General features: G+C 36.6%; 1 protein-coding gene across 2 annotated transcripts in view; it reads left to right on the top strand.

Moving 5' to 3' along the window:
* The first annotated feature begins 6,881 nt into the window (after positions 1 to 6,881).
* The window catches only part of KDM3B (lysine demethylase 3B), a 177,666-nt gene continuing 165,659 nt past the window's right edge, over positions 6,882 to 18,888 (top strand). Inside the window, exons 1-5 of one of the 2 annotated variants that reach the window (XM_053717013.1) lie at positions 6,882 to 7,174; positions 8,594 to 8,761; positions 13,473 to 13,586; positions 13,693 to 13,801; positions 14,917 to 15,041. In XM_053717013.1, the coding sequence (XP_053572988.1) occupies positions 7,010 to 7,174; positions 8,594 to 8,761; positions 13,473 to 13,586; positions 13,693 to 13,801; positions 14,917 to 15,041 (681 nt within the window). In that variant the 5' untranslated portion in view covers positions 6,882 to 7,009. The remainder of the gene's footprint in view (positions 7,175 to 8,593; positions 8,762 to 13,472; positions 13,587 to 13,692; positions 13,802 to 14,916; positions 15,042 to 18,888) is intronic. The other variant, XM_053717014.1, reaches the window with a different exon arrangement.

Here is an 18,888-nt window from a genome sequence, read left to right as displayed (position 1 = left end):
CAATAATTGGTCTGAACTGTTACCTTGGGCAGAGTTTGCTAGTAATAGTGCTATTAATGCTTCCTCCCAGTTATCCCCGTGCATGGCGAATTATGGGTTTCAACCATCCTTGTTGCCCGATTCATTCATGTCTCAAGGTATTCCGGCTTTAGAGGAGCATCTCCGGCAACTCCGTTCCAAGTGGGTGCAGATTCAGGATTGCCTTCATCGTTGTATGCAGCGCCAAAAGTCCCAGGCTGATCGTAGGCGTCTGCCCGCAATTTCCTACCAGGTTGGTAAGAGGGTTTGGCTGTCCTCCCGCAACTTGAACCTTTGTGTGCCTTCCAATAAACTGGCTCCCCGTTATGTTGGTCCTTTTTGAATATTCCAACGGGTCAATCCTGTGGCCTACGCTCTTGACCTTCCTCCTGCAATGCGCATCTCTAATGTTTTTCATGTCTCCCTCTTGAAACCATTGGTTTGTAATCGGTTTGCCACTGTGTTGCCTAGTCCCCATCCTCTCTCTTATGACAACCATGAAGAATATGAGGTCAGCAGCATTATTGGCTCTCGTATGTCCAGGGGCCATGTACAGTATTTGGTTCACTGGATGGGCTGTCGTCCGGAGGAGCGTTCATGGGTTCCCTCCTCTGATGTTCATGCTCCCGCCCTCCTCCATGCCTTTCATGCCCGTTTCCCCAATAAGCCTTTTATACTCCTACGGGGGAGGGGTCGTTGAGGGGAGGGTACTGTCAGGGTTTTTTTACTCACCATTTTATGCCATTATACTCACCTCTCTTGCTGAGTTTGGTGCAGAGTGTGTGATGCTGCTCATTTCCTACACGCCCTCTTATGGCCAGACTGGTGTACATCATCCGTGTCAGACAGGATGCAGTCTCAGGATTGTGATGTAATCACTAATTATTTAAAGGGCCTCTGTTCAGTATGCTTTGCCCTTGTGTTGTCTCAGACCTGTTTGTGAGTTCCAGTTCATGTGTATTACCTGGCTGTCTGACGTCCCTCCTGGTTCCTTATCCCTGGCATGTTCCTGACTCTGCTGTTCTCCTTGTTCCTGATTTCGGCTCGTCTGACTACTCGCTTTGGCTCCTGACTTGGCTCGGCTGACTACCAGCTCTGGCTTTGACTCCTGGCTTGTTGTTTGACTTATGGACTTTTAATTATTTTTTGTTATTAATAAAGGTGTGATTATTTTTGCACTTCTTGTCTCAGTCTGATTCATGGCACCCTGACAGAGACCCAGGAAGACCCCACTGTTGACACAGAAACATAAAAATGCCAGATTGGAGTTTGCTTAAACTTACCTGAGGAAGCCAAAATCCTTTTGGGAGAATGTGCTGTGGACAGACGAAACAAAATTACAGCTTTTTGGTAAAGCCCATCATTCTACTGTTTTCTGAAAAAGAAATTGGGCTTTTAAAGAAAAGAAAACAGTCCCTACAATCAAATGTGGTGGAGGTTTACTGATGTTTTGGGGTTGCTTTAGGCACTGGATGTCTTGACTGTGTGCATGGCATTATGAAAGCTGAAGACTACCAAATATTTCTGTGGTACAATGTAGGGCCCAGTGTCAGAAAGTTGGGTCTCTGTCAGAGGTCATGGGTCTTACAGGAGAACAATGACCCAAAGCACATGTCAAAAAGGACTCAGAAATGGTTTAAGACAAAGGGGTATATTTATTAATGTGTGAGCGGACATGATACAATGTAGTGTATCATGTCCGCCGCACATCGATAAATGCAGACAGCATACGCTGTTGGAATTTATCATTGCACCAGCAGTTCTTGTGAACTGCTGGTGCAATGCCGCCCCCTGCAGATTCACGGCCAAATGGCCGCTAGCAGGGGGTGTCAATCAATTCGATCGGGTTGATTTCTGTCCACGGCCTCAGAGCAGGTGGACAAGTTATGGAGCAGCGGTCTTTAGAACACTGCTTAATAACTTCTGTTTCCAATAAGCCTGAAGGCTCGCTGGAAACAAGTGCCCCAATCAGCCCCAAAGTGCTGGAGAGTACTGAACTGGCTAGCAATGAGTCCAGATCTCAATCCCATAGCGCACCTGTTGAGAGATCTCAAAACAGCAAATGGGAAAAGGAACTCTTCCATCTGAGAGACCTGGATCAGTTGGCGAAAGAAGAGTGGTCCAAAATTCCAGTAGAAAGATGTAAGAAACTTGTTGATGGTTACAGGAAGCGGTTGATTTCAGTTATTTTTTCCAAGGGGTGTGCTACCAAATATTAAAATGAGGGTGACAATAATTTTGTTCAGTACATTTTTGGAGTTTTGCATGGATTGTGTAAGATTTGGCTTTTTTCTCCACTTTTTGTGTGTCATACCATTGCAAACAAAAAAATAAACATGAGAATGCTTAAACATTTGTAATTGCAACAATTGTCTGGGCAAAGTGGTTAATTATCTGACAGAAATGCAGGGGTGTCAATATTTTTGAGTAAACAGTGTGTCCAGCACCAATGTGCTTAAGTAGGTACATGCTGCAGGGTCCTGTATTCACCCAAGCCAGTATACGAAAGACAGCAGCACCAATTCTTCGCAGCAAAGTTATGTGTTTATTGGGACATAACCAACAGAGTACAACTTTTTCGGTCTACACGACTTTAATCATGATTAAGGTCATTGTACTCTGTTGGTTATGTCCCAATAAACACATAACTTAGCTGTGAAGAATTGGTGCTGCTGTCTTTTGTATAGTGTCAATATTTTTGTCCCTGACTATATATTGTTTTCTCTTTATAGATCTACCCGTGTTTAAATTGGTTATTCTACTCAGCTTTGATCTTTCCAATAAACAGTCTTATTTTATTCATTTGATAAAATTACAAATATCCAAAAAAACTTACTGCCATCTTTTTACAAATAATTGTTTATCACTATGGCTTGTAAAAGTAACAAAGTAACTATTTATTTAACGACACTCTTGCCCTATGACAGCAAGTTACAAGATTTAAGAAACAATGTAGCTCATGTAACTTGTCAGCGGTCCGGTATGTCGTGCTCTTATCCCAGGACTGCATCTTCAGCCACTCAGCTTGCTGGTGCTACTGGATAAACTCCCACAATTTAAGCAATCCAGCAATGCAGTATTTAAGGCAAGCAGCATAGTCAAACAGGCAGAGTTCATCAACAGTTAAGCAGTCCAGCAATTCAGGGGTTAAGGCAAGCAGAGTAGTCAAAACAGGCAGAGTTCATCAACAGTAAAGCAGTCCAACAATTCAGCATACAGATATACAGCACCCAGGAGCACGAGAAGTAACACCTATACTTGGGCACAGGTGAGAGAGACTGAGGGCTTTACATAGGGAAGACAGGGCGGGCGGTGATGATGTCATTACTGTGCTGCAGTTACACTGCCGTATCCCTAGAAACAGGAAGAGTGCCTGTGTCCGTGGCAACGGCCACAGCAGAGAAGAGGAGCAGCATGACAGAGTGAGCCTCACTATATAGGACCATTCAAGATTCTTGAGAAAGTCAATGATGCTTCATTTAAAGGGACAGTATACACTCTTTTTCATATAACTGCATGTAATAGACACTACTATAAAGAATAAGATGCACAGATACTGATATAAAAATCCAGTATAAAACTGTTTAAAAACTTACTTAGAAGCTGTCAGTTTGGCTCTGTTGAAAAGGTAGCTGGAAAGCCCACTGCAAGTGGCAAATAAGACACTGCCCCCCCTCCCCCTTCTTTTGCATTTGAAAAGACCCTCTACACAAACAGGAGCAAGCTGGAGAAGGTAGCTGACGGTATTCACATAAAACTTTGGGGCTTGGTTAGGAGTCTGAAAATCAGAGGAATGTTATTTAAAAATAAGCAAAACTATACATTTATTTTAAAAAAAAAACTTTATGGGCTATATAAAGAGATCATCTACAAAACATTTATGCAAAGAAAAAATGAGTGTATAATGTCCCTTTAAGTTAGAGTAGCCATCAATTATGAATATTCCAAACTCATTGAATATATCTCTTTGATACCTGTTGTTTCTTACAATATTCAGTTTGGAATAATCAGACTAAATCTGTGGTGGTCAAAGATTATAAGAAGATTGCTGTTAAGACAATTTTGGATTCTCACAGTGTATAATAAGAAGTTAAATTAAAATACTACTACACCATTATGGCGATGATATTAGCTGGGGCTGGTCAGCTACAATTGAATGGGGTGGTGCTGGTGTATAACCTATCCTTTTCTCCTCTTGGCTAAACTTATTAAAGTCACAAAGTATTTCCCTCTTTTTTCCCTAGACCATGTGGAATTGTAGTAGCCTTCAAGTTGATGGTTTCTAGAGTCTAGTCAAGTAACACTGTGAGACAGGGACACACTGTTTTGTGTGTCTTCTCCAGATCATACTAATGATAATCATTTTCACACAGTTAAAAGGATTAATTGATGCCACTAATTTGTAGGGTGCCAATATAACAACAATCTTGCATTTTTAAATACAAATAAATATAATTTAACCCTTTCCTGACGGGGATAAAGTGTCTACATCGGAACAACTGTACCGATGTAGACAAATTGAAATCACGTGGTCGTGCACACGATCGCGAGATTTCAATTATTGGATCGGGTCTGGGGGGCATCCCTATAACCCTAGAAACGCCCTCCAGACCTCAATCAAATCTGAGAAGCACTGTAGGCTTCAGGACAGCCGTTGGCTATGACGTTCTATTCCGTCACAACAATTTTGGATTCTCACAGTGTATAATAAGAAGTTAAATGAAAATACTACTACACCATTATGGCGATGATATTACAACTAGACATGCACCTACTGGGTTGATTAACTCTTTAGGCTTCAGTCTTTGATATGTGCATTCGTCTGTCACTCTGGAATTTTGAGGCAGCCTCCATCACACTATCTTGGAAAACTGTCCTACAGCACAACCTTTTGCTTGAGGCTAATGTCATATTTAAAGGCTCAGAGGCACAAGAAAATGAGGAGTAATGTTAAACTCCATTCCTGATAAATTGCAAGTTGCTTCCAATTGACTTGCCTTTTCAATAGGTCCGTCTGTTTCCTGCAAGTTGATCTTGTTTATGTCTACATGATTGCTTCAAGTTGCTGACCTGGTTTTTTCCAGTCTATGGGATATCAAGTTCTGTTGTTCAAGTTGCTGACCTGGTCCTTTCCTGACTACGGAATTGCCAAGTGCAGTTTCATTCCTTCAAGTTGCTGTCCATAGTGCTATTTTTCAAGGTTTCAAGACCTGACTTACATTTTAAAGTAACTGAACCAGTTTGTTGCGTATTTCCATTGTTGACTGGGACAAAAACAAGTCTGGATTGGCCTACCAAGAGATTTCCTGGTGGGCTGAATCAGCTGGGGCTGGTCAGCTACAATTGAATGGGGTGGTGCTGGTGTATAACCTCTCTTTTTCTCCTCTTAGCTAAACTTATTAAGGTCACAAAGTATTTCCCTCTTTTTTCCCTAGACCATGTGCAATTGTAGTAGCCTTCCTGTGGATGGTTTCTAGAGTCTAGTCAAGTAACACTGTGAGACAGGGACACACTGTTTTGGGTGTCTTCTCCAGATCACACTATTGATAATAAATTTCACACAGTTAAAAGGATTAATTGATGCCACTAGGTTGTAGTGTGCCAATATAACAACAATCTTTCCTGACAGGGTTAAAGTGTCTACATCGGAACAACTGTTCCGATGTAGACAAATTGAAATCACATGATCGTGCACACGATCGCGAGATTTCAATTATTGGATCGGGTCTGGGGGGCATCTCTATAACCTTAGGAACGCCCTCCAGACCGCAATCAAATCTGAGAAGCACAGTAGGCTTCAGGGCAGCCGTTGGCTATGACGTTCTATTCCGTCATAACGTCTTTGAAGCCCAGTGTAATTATGACGGAATATAACGGCGTTAAAAGGTTAACTAATATATTTCAATTCTGAAAAAAAATATTGGGGGAAGGAATATTCCAGTAAAATGTGGTGTGTCCATTCTACCGACTCAACATTAAATAGGGCTGGTCTTCAATTTATAGATAAACCTTAAGACTACCTTCAACAGCTTTATTGTTTGTGGTTAAGCGCTACCTACCAAAAACTGGTGAAAAACACTTTTGGTGGCTAAATCTCCATCTTTCTATAGGGAAGGAGGAAGACTGCAATGATTTTTTCCCAAACAAATGTGATGCATGTTGCTATATGTTGGGTTCATTGCTAACCAACACAGCTCAATATTAGAGAAAGGGGATAAAGAGTAAACTAATAATAATAATTAATATTTTTACAGAGATTGAATATCAATGATAGGGCAAGGGAGATCGCAATGTAAGAAATACAAATGTATCTAGAGGGAGGGTGATATTAGAGACTTGATGGACTTGGAATAAAAGAGAAGTGGAAGGTCATAACAAAGTTTGTAACAGATGGTAAAACAAAGGTATGCAAAGAAGAATGCTGCCGTTCATTTAACTACTGGTGTCAGGCTTGCAAGCTTATAGTTACCAGTTGTTCTGTCCTACACTTTTTTTTTTTATTATTCGAAAAAGGAATTTAATCCACAAGGATTAGTGATGACCATTTGCTTTTCTATATAGGTTGATAACTTTAACAGATAATTTGAGGACACCTATCATAATTGTAGCACGAGTCACGTGAGACTTACACGTTTTTTATTAACATTACTCCATACTGTAGATGGCGCTATAGTACGCGATTTTCAATTTACGTAACATAACACATGGGGGCGCTCCCTTACATTCAGTAATCTTTGTCAATTAGGGGGCGCTAAAGGACAAACTTAGTTGTTTGTATTTCATACCGCACGGGGCGCTATGGTAATTTCGGCAGCACTCCTCCTGTCCGCAAGGGGCACTGCAGGCTCCTCGGATTGTGTTCCTACCGCACGGCGGCGTTGTTGTGTAACGCGTTGGCCCCGCGGGTGCTGCAGAGGCCTCGCTTCAAACGTATTGCGAACTCGTGCGCTTGCCTTCCGCTCGGTATCCCGGGCCCTGGTTAGTGTTACACATGGCTATTCCGGTGTCACCGGTTGGAAAGCGACTGCGGCTTTTGTTTGATGAGACGACCTACGGGCGGGAAGGGCCTACCGACCCATCAACTCCGCTTGGGAAGCGGGCCTGGCAAGGAGGCACTGTTCGTGCTCTTAAGGGAGCGGCGCCCGAGGAGCTGGCGGTGAGTTAAGCCTTCTTCCTCGGCTCGGGTTCTATCGAATTCCGGTGTTTGAAACTAGGCCTTGGCTTTTACGCCCCCCCACTTCCTTGGTTGACCGTATCTCCTTAGAACTCCAATCCCGTGGTCTTGCTAAACCTCTGGGCCCCGTGCAATGTTATTACAGCACGGCACCAATTCAACAAAATCCTTTATTTACTTATTAGAGATCTGCTCTGTGCCAGCCCCCCTGAGTGCAAGCGGCTCCGTGTAAACACATATTTGTTTTTGATGAAGTTCTATGAATAAAAATTGTGCTGCCCTCTGTCTGGTACAGTTTTATATGATCAGAACAACACAACGCATAGCTATATTTATATTCGCACGGAACAAAATGGTGATGAGCATTTGATCGTTTTGTTTATTATGCAGGAAGTTAACGTATGTGTTCACTGAATTCACTTGCACAAACTTATTAGATAGTTTTATAATGCATAAACCATTATGGTCGTTGTTCTTTGTTGTAGTATACATATGGTTTGCGTTCAATGTATATTTATTTTGAATGAGAACTACTACTAATATTATTATTTAAGTCAGCGTGATGCGGAAAACATGCAAATATGTCAGTTCTTTCCCCCTTTCTCATTAGCCTATTGGCTGTCAAAGCAGCAACATGTTGCTTAGAGCTGTTTATGGTCCTTCTCAAGTGGGAGTGTTTTATATGCTCTATTGACTTTTTTTTTTTTTATTATATAACTGAATCAAGTTTTTGTTGTTGGTAACTTTTTGCCTTTTAACTCAAACTTTTGTCATTACATTTGTTGGCAACTTTCTCTTTATTTTTATATTTTCTGCTTTTTTTTAATGGGACATGAAACAGATTTTCTTTATATATGCATAGTAAATATCGCTGCAATTAAATAATGCTTTGCAAAAAAAAGAAAAAGTTTGCATCCAAAATAAATACTTTTAAATAATTTAAATTGCTATATATCAGCAAAAAATGATTTTTCTCATTTTTGTACCAAAATATATACTTTTTAAAAGTGGAATTTGAAAATAAAAGTAAACTGGAAAGTGTTTTTTTTTTTTTTTTTAAAACTGTATGATCTATTTCAGGGGTTTTCAAACCTACCCTCAGACCTCCCAAACAGGACAGATTTTCATGATTACATTAAGCAAGAGCAGGTTAGTAGTAACCATCATTTGTACTGGAGCACAGGTGAAATAATCAAATGATTATGATAAATGAAATAATCAGATCCTGAAAATCTGTGACGTTAGGGAGGCACAAGGACAGGTTTGAAAACCCCCTTCTCTATTGATCTGAATCATGAAAGTAGATTTTTTTTTTATTTAATGTCCTTTTTAAGGTTTTATGAAAGGAGCTGTTTTGTAAAAGTGAAAGCGTATCTAACTGCATACATTTTTCTGTTTTAGGTGTATGTTGAATTTGATGAGAATAGCTATAAACAAAGCTCTTGGATTCAAGTTCATGGTGAAGATATTTTGGTGATACTTATCGAAGGGCCCCTAGTTTGGTCTCCTAGAAAAGATCCCATTGTTATTCAAGGGAGTCATGTTTGCCCTACACATTGGCCAGCTTTAGTAAGTATCTTTCAAAATTTGTTGACATACTGTTAAAGGAAAAGTAAATTTATATATTTTTTTTATATAATCAGTTTTGAAAACAGGTTAAATAGTGAAAAAAATTACACTTAATTAGAGCATGCAATGTTTCCACTGTAACGTTCTTTAATAAACGCTGTTCAGTCATATTAACTGCCCTTTGTAAATAAAATTAGCAGATTTTTCACCTTGAAAATCCTCGTTAGTATGTTTCTCTCTGCTGTAGCCAGTTATAATAAATATATAAATGAGAAATACGTAGATAGCTAGAAATACTTTAATATCAGTGTTCTCATTAAAACAGTCAAAAGCCAGAAAATTCCAATAAAAACAAAAATCAATATGTAAAATAATTTCATATCTGCAACAGATTTAAAAATCTTTAATGACTTTTCAACAGTAAATAATTCCAGACTAATAAGCAATGCAAATAAAAATATGTTGATGAACAAACATTAACAAAATATAAATCTAATGAATGTTCAGGTTTAGAACACACAACTCATTCAATCACAGTAGTAGAATGTTGAAATATTGTAAACCTTCTTACTAATACAACTTTAACAAGTTTATAATAGTTAAACAAATTTGTATCTAGAGAAACTGTATATCCATTTAGTGGAGACAAACAGACAGTTGTAATTTTACATAAAACACTAATGAGAAATGTACTTTTATAATTTGCAAGTGAGCTAAATTTTCTTTTTAAAAAAAATGCTACAAGTTTATTAAATCAAAAGTAATAGATTTTAACTAAACTATTTTAACAGTATTATACATTTTTTCAGGCTTTTAAACACATAAATGTAGTAATGTATTTAAAAATTATATTTGTAAATAATTTGTACTATAAAATATTGCCATATGAAGTCACAAATATGTTCTTTTTAAACAGTTCCAGATTTTTAAAGAAATTATGTAGTTTCCTAAATTCAGACATCCCAACCTGCAAAAACTCATTTCAGGGAGGTGACTTCACCTGCTACAGCCCCCCCCCCCCACCTTGAAACCCTAAATAAGATAGACTTATCATTAAAGTAGCTTCCCATTAAAGTGGCTTTATTGTACAACCACATACAATAAACCTATATTCCAGTGATCGTACGCTTGTTGAATGCTTTAATATTTTAGAATACAAAGTTTAATTACGTGCAGTAAATAAGGTAGTATTTGTGTTTTATTTTATTAAAATCAGTGGGAGCGTTTTTGTCATTGGTGCATGCTTTGAGGGTTCTATAACGTCCCAGCAACTAAAGGCATTCCTTAAAGAAACACTTTTCCGGATTTGGGCCAAATTGAATCATGGTACTTGGAGTTTCAGGGAGCCGCTATTACAATCAGGGAGACTCCCTGAACTTCAGGGAGAGTTGGGATGTCTGTAAATTTAACTTTAAGTGGACTGCCAACTTTTCTCCCCCCCTTGATCATCAAACTTTAGTAATAGTGTTTACTTTGTATGTGTATACCGAGGCCCAGAAATGTAGAACAGAAAAACCGTAACCCCCCCCCCATAAATTCTAAAACAGTACTCCCCTTCATTTATGATCCTGCCTTCCTTAATCTTTCCCAAGATACAAAACATGCAAATCTTTGTCAGGTGTCGTAGTTCTGATAGGGGTTAAAACATCAGTGTATTTTGTTTGAGTCTCAGATGCACTGCTTCTAATAAGGATCCACAATAGTGTAGCGAATAACAAATAAGATGAGCACTAATTGGAAAATACAGGGAGTTAAGTACTGGTTTTTCAGAATATTTATTCCATTTAGTAAAAATATTTTTAACCATAAGAATTTTGAATGAAGAAAACTAGATTAATCCTTTTAGTTCCACGCTTTAATGTAAATCTTCTTTCCGGGCTCAAAAATAGACTCAAGCGGAAACTTTGAAGGTATAAAATGGCTTTTGGCAATTTAATGTTATATAGCTCTATTATGAAACATTTTTATTGCTCTTGGAAAAAGACAAACATATCGAACTGTGTTGAGCTACACAACTACTTATCAGAGTTTTTAATCCTGTGATTTTATAATTTTACATGTTTACTACGTGGATTAAATCTTCTGATAATCGGAACTTGACTCCCAGTGAGTATTTTCCATTTAGTGCCCATCTTTTTACTTTCTATGCTGTTGTGGTTCCTTTTTGTAACAGTGCATCTAAGACATGAAGAAGACGCTGAAGGTTTTTTTTTTTTTTTTAAAACCCTCCCAAATTAAAAAATAAAAAATCATTAGGGTGTATGTATCTTGAATATTTCCAGCCTTTCTAATTCCTGTGTAATTTTAGTATATAAAAATTAAATAGCATTTAGATTTTTGAAGGTTTAATTTGTTTTTGTATTTTTGCACACTGGTATGATCATCACAATTATTAATTTGTGTTGTCTGACACCAGTTTTAATAAATATTGGTTGTTTTGGACTAGCTTTCGCTATTAGTTTGTGATAAGAATAACAAATTTGAACTAGTTTGTTCCGAATTGTGTTCATAAACATGATTTAATTTTATTACCTACTCAATCTAACAAACTTATATACTTATACCAAACTGGAACATTATGTTTATTCATATAATAGATAAAGGATTGAATGAACACATTTTGTATTTAATTCATTAGTTTAAGTTAATAAACTAAGTAAGTTTAGTTAACGTAAACCAATAACGTGAACACATTTTTGCTTGTCTGCTGAGAACCACAGTTGCATTCTTTACACTTTCAGAAAAGTAAGAACCTCAGCAATGTAGTTGTATGATATTCATCCATGTTCTTTTTACCATCATGCTCAGAGATGAGACCTAAAACATTCCGTCTACTTTTTAGCAAAATAATCTTTTTTTCTATTTCCTTTGATCTCGTGTACAGTTAGTCTTTTTGTTTTCTATGATATTTTCATAAATTAGCAAAAGCAGAATAAATCATATTCTGATGTATGAATAAGTGTTTCCCGATAAGACTTCTCAGTCAGTTTGTCCAAAGTGTGTTTATTTTTTATTAAAGGCAGCCATACTAAGGGGCAGAGAACAAATAGCTGCTTTTCCCACATCCACATACCTTGCTGTCCTAGAAGTTTAATTTAGACAGCCTCCCTAAAACTACTGCATTGCACAGAGATTAGTTAACCCATTGGCTTACAAAAAAGCAATGCATTGAATTGTACATTAATAATCTACTATGGTAAGCAAATCATTACTCATACTCTCCTTACTGTAACTAGGTATCACTGTGTAAGTTTAGCTTCTGTGACAAGAGGTGTTATATGAGAAGAGCCGCAATTGAAGAATTTCTATGGGACTAATGGTGGTTGTTAGGAATCATTACCAGGAGCAGGACAAGGGTGCCAGGACTTATTTTCTAGGTATTTCTGGCGCCATACAACAGTGATCTTCAAACTCTGATTGTATATTCATCTCCCCCAGCAGTTACAAAATGCAAATTATTGCACCACTTTTTAACTAGGAGTTCATTTACCAGTTCAATTTTTTATTTTATTTTTCCTTATTGGTTGACAAAAAATATTTTAATAGACTTTTTCAAGTTTTCATTAAGAATAAGCTGGTTAAGCTGTAACCAATTATTTGTGTGCATTTTTGAGTGAGGACTAAACTATGGACATAAGATTTTTGCTTTTAAATTTATTTTACTCACTTTTTATGCAGTGTATTTTAACTAAGAATTTATGTATAAACCACACCAGCTAACACTTAAAGGGACAGTAAACAGAATTATATAACATTATTTAGGTGCTATAGCTATAAATTCATTTTTTACCTTTTTAATTTGTTAAAAATATGGCGCTTTTACAGACCCGCTCTCTGCTGAGCGGGTCCATTATATTTAGTCAGCGCATCGGGCCAGCTGTATAGTCACAGCCCGGCCCGACCGCCATAAGACTAAGTGCAGCTCGCTCCTGTCACAGGAGCGAGCTGCACTTAGTGCTATTTAGCTATAGCACCTAAATAATGTTATATAATTCTGCACTATGTGCAGAATTATATAACATTATTTTTAAGGTTTACTGTGCCTTTAAGCTACATGAGAGCAAGTATATTCGGAAGTTTGTTAGTTATGACTTCCTAATAACATGCAAAAAACAAAACCTAGTCTAGCTAGCATTTTGGTAAGCACATTTTACATTTCATACTGGCGTAGCAGAGAGAAGTAGACAGTCTGTTATGAGCGGGTTCTACTTAAAATTGTCTTAACATTGAATCCTCATTTTTACTTTATATATTACTACCTTGGAATGCTAATGTGTATACACACTTAGTTTCTCAAATTTTGATAATGGTGATTGCTTACATTGTGCAGTTCACATTTTCAGATGTTAATCCATTAGACAATGCGAGAGCAGGCCTAATAGTGTAGATGGTCTGTGAAATTACTAGCATTAGAATATTTGCTTAACTAGTAACAGTCTTATTTTTATATAGTCTCATACTATCTTTTAATTTAACAATATTTTAATTTGAAATTATTTACATTGCTAGGTTAGATAATTTGTTGTCATTTAAAAAAAGTTTCATTGTAATTATAGGCCACAATCATTTAATGCTTTGTAAGCTATTTATTAGTAATATTTGATAATGTGAATATTTGGTTAACCTTTCAATTTTGTGAATGTCTGTATAGGAAGATAAATACATATTGCTTTAACTGTTAATATTAACAGAGTCTGGTCTTTATTTCTAGACTTTCACTTCTTTAGTGGATAAATTGGGATTGGGAACTTTGGTTCCATTAGAATTTCTTTTGGAGCGAGTATTGCATTTCCTGCCGGATGCCAGCAGTCTTCGTTTATACCAGGTATCTAATGTTCATGTAAAATATTTCTTTTTATATTGACTTTTTTGTTGTTGTTTTTGTTTCAAACGTCAGATGATTTTATAGTATGTTTGCCATTTACTTCCAGCAGATGGGGGTAGACAGTCATAAGCTGGTCCTGAAGGAGCAGCCATTACTGAAAGATGCAGTGACTGCTGTGATCAACTCAAGAAAAATTCAAGAGATTATTGTAAGAGGTATGGAATCACAGTATTCAGTTTTGAAAATGTGTTATTGTCTAAACGGATAATAAAAATACATTATTTTACTCTTTTTGCACTAAAATATTTTTCTCAGTCGTAGTTTTCATAACAATAACAGTTTGATAATCATAGTTAAAGGGCCATTAAACACTTATTACTTTTGTGTTAAATTTTTGCATGTCTCATACTCCAATAGGCAAAAATGCTACAGTTTGCCTAAACCAGCTATTTAAAATTAGATTACAGGGGTTAGATTTTTGGTCTCTTTATGGATTGTGAGATTAGCACTATTTAAAGCAAAAACAAGAGCCGTCTTATGTCTCTGATATGCTATTTATAAAAATAGATTAGAATGCTGTTTCTGTATTAAAGGGACATGAAACCCAAATGTTTTCTTTCAAGATTTAGGAAGAGCGTGCCATTTTTAATGAAAACATAAAAATTTACTTCTATTTAAGTTGCTTCATTCTCTTGATATCCTTTGTCTGAAAAGCATATCTATATAGGTTCAGTAGCTACTGATTGGTGGCTGCACATAGATGCCTCGTTTGGCTCGACCATGTGCATTGCTATTTCTTCAACAAAGGATATCTATATAGGTTCAGTAGCTACTGATTGGTGGCTGCACATAGTTGCCTCGTTTGATTGGATCGACCATGTGCACTGCTATTTCTTCAACAAAGGATATCTAAAGAATGAAGAAATTGAATGTTTAAAATTGCATCCTCTATCTGAAACAATTTGGGTTTCATGTCCCTTTTTAAGCTTCTAAGTTTTTAAAATATGTTTCATATTTTACAAATATTTTGGCTACCTCTGCCATTTTCATCAGAATTATAACAAATTGTTGGCCTTATTGAAACGAGTTTTCATACTAAATATTGTGTTTCTTCATGAAATTAACTTGTTACAGTATGTAAAATTTATCTTTGACTTGTGTTTTTTGAATGTTTTCAGGCTTATGTCCACTTATTTACAGCAAAAGAAAAACTGTGTCGTGTACAACTAGTCACTTATGTGAAATTACTCCTTAAAGTTTAAAAAAGGATGCCTGATTGTACCATGCAATTTATATATAAAATGTTTTATCTTATGAATTGATATTCTAGGTATTTGCAGTATTCAAGGTCAGGAAGTTAAGGTGTTCCAGCCAGATGCAGAAGAGTCTTGGTTTTGTGGACTTGTGACTCATCAGGACCCTGTAACCCGTATGCTAGAGATATCTTTAAGGGAGGTATGTCTGGCCAGCAGTTGATTATGTCCATTTTTTTATTCCATGTAAAATTTATGTCCTCTCCTGTTTACCAGTAAGTTACTGGGGAGCACATGAATTTATAGAGTTGTGTGTGTGTGTACATATAGCAAAAACCTAAGCAATATTGAGATTTTCCTCAGGACCTTAGTTATTCTGGAAAGCAACAAGTTTTGTAAGAACCAAAAGTAGGTATCTGTTATATCACACAGAGTAACATAAAATGTGCATACATGCAATTACTACCCTTTTATTTTGTGTATATTTTTTATTTCATGATTCACATAGAGCATACATGATTCACATAGAGCATACAATTAAAAAAAATCTATTTTACCTGTACTATTAAATCTAGTTTTCTCTTATCTAAAGGTCTCTGTGCTCGCCAGTCCTATATTCCTGGTGGAATTTTCTAAAGCCACTTTTTACCCTAAAAACAGGATGTCGCGCTAAGGGGTGTTTACTGCATTTTCGTATGGGAAGGAGATGCATACATTACAAAAGCGCCCAATTAAATTTGTAATTTAAAAATCATAGATAATTGAATCATTCACATAAAAATACGCAGGAAAAAATTGTATTAAGATGCATAAAAAATCGTAACATTGTTAACCAAAAATCTTATTTTTTTTTCCAAAATGTAAAATTTGTATGAAAATAACACAATAAATCGTATTAAATATGCACAGTCTTAAACTTAATTTGAGTACACTGCAAAAAACGCAGACATTCGTATTTATAAGTGCAAAATACAAAGTATAATTGTTTTTTTCATAAAATAGGAAGAACATAGTCATTCTATGGTATATGAAATTGTTTCTCAAATCCCACTTTAATTCTATAAACATTTCTACCCTTCAGTTCTCACTGTTTTGTATCTCAAATGGAAAGTTGGCTAACTTTTATCAAAATACTTAAAAGCCTAATAGAAAAACAAATGCATAAGGACATAGATGATTGTAAGATGCTATATGCAGAAAACAGTGCAATGTGACTTATATTGGCTGCAGGATTTAATTTTTAAAGTGCGCCCACTGCTAACTTTGCCTTACACGTTGAAGTTTACCTTACAAGTGAGCTCCATTAGTTTCGATAGACATTGTGCTATTTTCAGGGACTGGCCCTTTTTTAAAGATATTTCTACTAGGGCAGCCCCTGTAAGGGTCAGCTTGAAAAAACACTTCTGATCTGGCGAGGAATTGATAATTGGCCCCCTAGTATCCTTTGGCGTGTGCACTTTTCTTGGAGCTTTATATGGTAGCAGTTTTTTTTTTTTTAAGTGGCTAATTTTATTGAAAATTTTAAATTAAGAACAAAGAAAATGAAAAGTGACAGATACAAAGATCAAAAAGTGGTGTCACATTACCATATTGTATATTTTACCAGTAAACAAATAATTTCCCACAATATTGGAAATTAACGTAAAATAGTGCACTTAGTGACTACACTAAATACATACAATCCATATAAACATAAATGCTCATAAATTACAGTGGAAACAAGGGAAAAACTCCTAGTTTAAGCAACTTTCTAATCTAATTCTATTATAAAAAATGTCTTTGTTCTTTTGGTATTTTCTGTTGAAAAGCAGGGACGTAAGTTCAAGAGCCTGCCCATTTCTGGAACGCTATATAGCAGCAGCTTTGCAAGAATGTTATCCATTTACAAGAGCACTATATGGCAGAACTATTTCCTGCCATGTAGTCTTTCCAGATGCGTAACTGGGTATCTCTTCAACACAGAATATCATTGAAACAAAGCAAATTTGAGAGTAAATTGGAATGGAAACTTTTTTTTTTTTTTTTGTTTGCTCTGAATTACAAAATAAACTTTTGGGGATTCATATCCCTTAAATGTAGACTTTATTGACTTAACAGAGGAGGTAGGGGAAGATTGTGTTAAAACAATGTCATCAGCAAATATATTTCTTTCATGTAATTAACAAGAGTCCATGAGCTAGTGACGTATGGGATATACATTCCTACCAGGAGGGGCAAAGTTTCCCAAACCTTAAAATGCCTATAAATACACCCCTCACCACACCTACAAATCAGTTTTACAAACTTTGCCTCCAAGGGAGGTGGTGAAGTAAGTTTGTGCTAGATTCTACGTTGATATGCGCTCCGCAGCAAGTTGGAGCCCGGTTTTCCTCTCAGCGTGCAGTGAATGTCAGAGGGATGTGAAGAGAGTATTGCCTATTGAATGCAGTGATCTCCTACGGGGTCTATTTCATAAGGTTCTCTGTTATCGGTCGTAGAGATTCATCTCTTACCTCCCTTTTCAGATCGACGATATACTCTTATATTTACCATTACCTCTACTGATTCTCGTTTCAGTACTGGTTTGGCTTTCTACAAACATGTAGATGAGTGTCCTGGGGTAAGTAAGTCTTATTTCTGTGACACTCTAAGCTATGGTTGGGCACTTTATTTATAAAGTTCTAAATATATGTATTCAAACATTTATTTGCCTTGACTCAGAATGTTCAACTTTCCTTATTTTCAGACAGTCAGTTTCATATTTGGGATTATGCATTGAATTATCATATTTTTCTTACCTCAAAAATTTGACTTTTTTCCCTGTGGGCTGTTAGGCTCGCGGGGGCTGAAAATGCTTCATTTTATTGCGTCATTCTTGGCGCGGACTTTTTTGGCGCAAAAATTCTTTTCCGTTTCTGGCGTCATACGTGTCGCCGGAAGTTACGTCATTTTTTGACGTTATTTTGCGCCAAAAATGTCGGCGTTCCGGATGTGGCGTCATTTTTGGCGCCAAAAGCATTTAGGCGCCAAATAATGTGGGCGTCTTATTTGGCGCTAAAAAATATGGGCGTCGCTTTTGTCTCCACATTATTTCAGTCTCATTTTTCATTTGCTTCTGGTTGCTAGAAGCTTGATATTTGGCATTCTTTCCCATTCCTGAAACTGTCTTATAAGGAATTTGATCTATTTTGCTTTATATGTTGTTTTTTCTCTTACATATTGCAAGATGTCTCACGTTGCATCTGAGCCAGAAGATACTACAGGAAAATCGCTGCCTGCCGGATCTACCAAAGCTAAGTGTATCTGCTGTAAACTTTTGGTAGCTATTCCTCCAGCTGTTGTTTGTAATAATTGTCATGACAAACTTGTTAAAGCAGATAATATTTCCTTTAGTAATGTACCGTTGCCTGTTGCAGTTCCCTCAACATCTAAGGTGCAGAATGTTCCTGATAACATAAGAGATTTTGTTTCTGAATCCATAAAGAAGGCTTTGTCTGTTATTTCTCCTTCTAGTAAACGTAAAAAGTCTTTTAAATCTTCTCTCTCTACAGATGAATTTTTAAATGAACACCATCATTCTGATTCTTTGGACTCTTCTAGTTCAGAGGATTCTGTCTCAGAGATTGATGCTGATAAATCTTCATATTTATTTAAGATGGAATTTATTCGCTCTTTACTTAAAGAAGTACTAATTGCTTTAGAAATAGAGGATTCTAGTCCTCTTGATACTAATTCTATACGTTTGGATAAGGTTTTTAAAGCTCCTGCGGTTATTCCAGAAGTTTTTCCTGTTCCTAATGCTATTTCTGCAGTAATTTCCAAAGAATGGGATAAATTGGGTAATTCATTTACTCCTTCTAAACGTTTTAAGCAATTATATCCTGTTCCGCCTGACAGGTTAGAATTTTGGGACAAAATCCCTAAAGTTGATGGGGCTATTTCTACCCTTGCTAAACGTACTACCATTCCTACGTCAGATGGTACCTCGTTTAAGGATCCTTTAGATAGAAAAATTGAATCTTTTCTAAGAAAAGCTTATCTGTGTTCAGGTAATCTTCTTAGACCTGCTA

Source organism: Bombina bombina, chromosome 6 (genome assembly GCF_027579735.1).
Source record: "Bombina bombina isolate aBomBom1 chromosome 6, aBomBom1.pri, whole genome shotgun sequence".
Classification (NCBI taxonomy): Eukaryota; Metazoa; Chordata; class Amphibia; order Anura; family Bombinatoridae; genus Bombina; species Bombina bombina.
The sequence above is the reverse complement of the archived record's forward strand: the minus strand, read 5'-3'. Positions and strand labels throughout refer to the sequence as shown.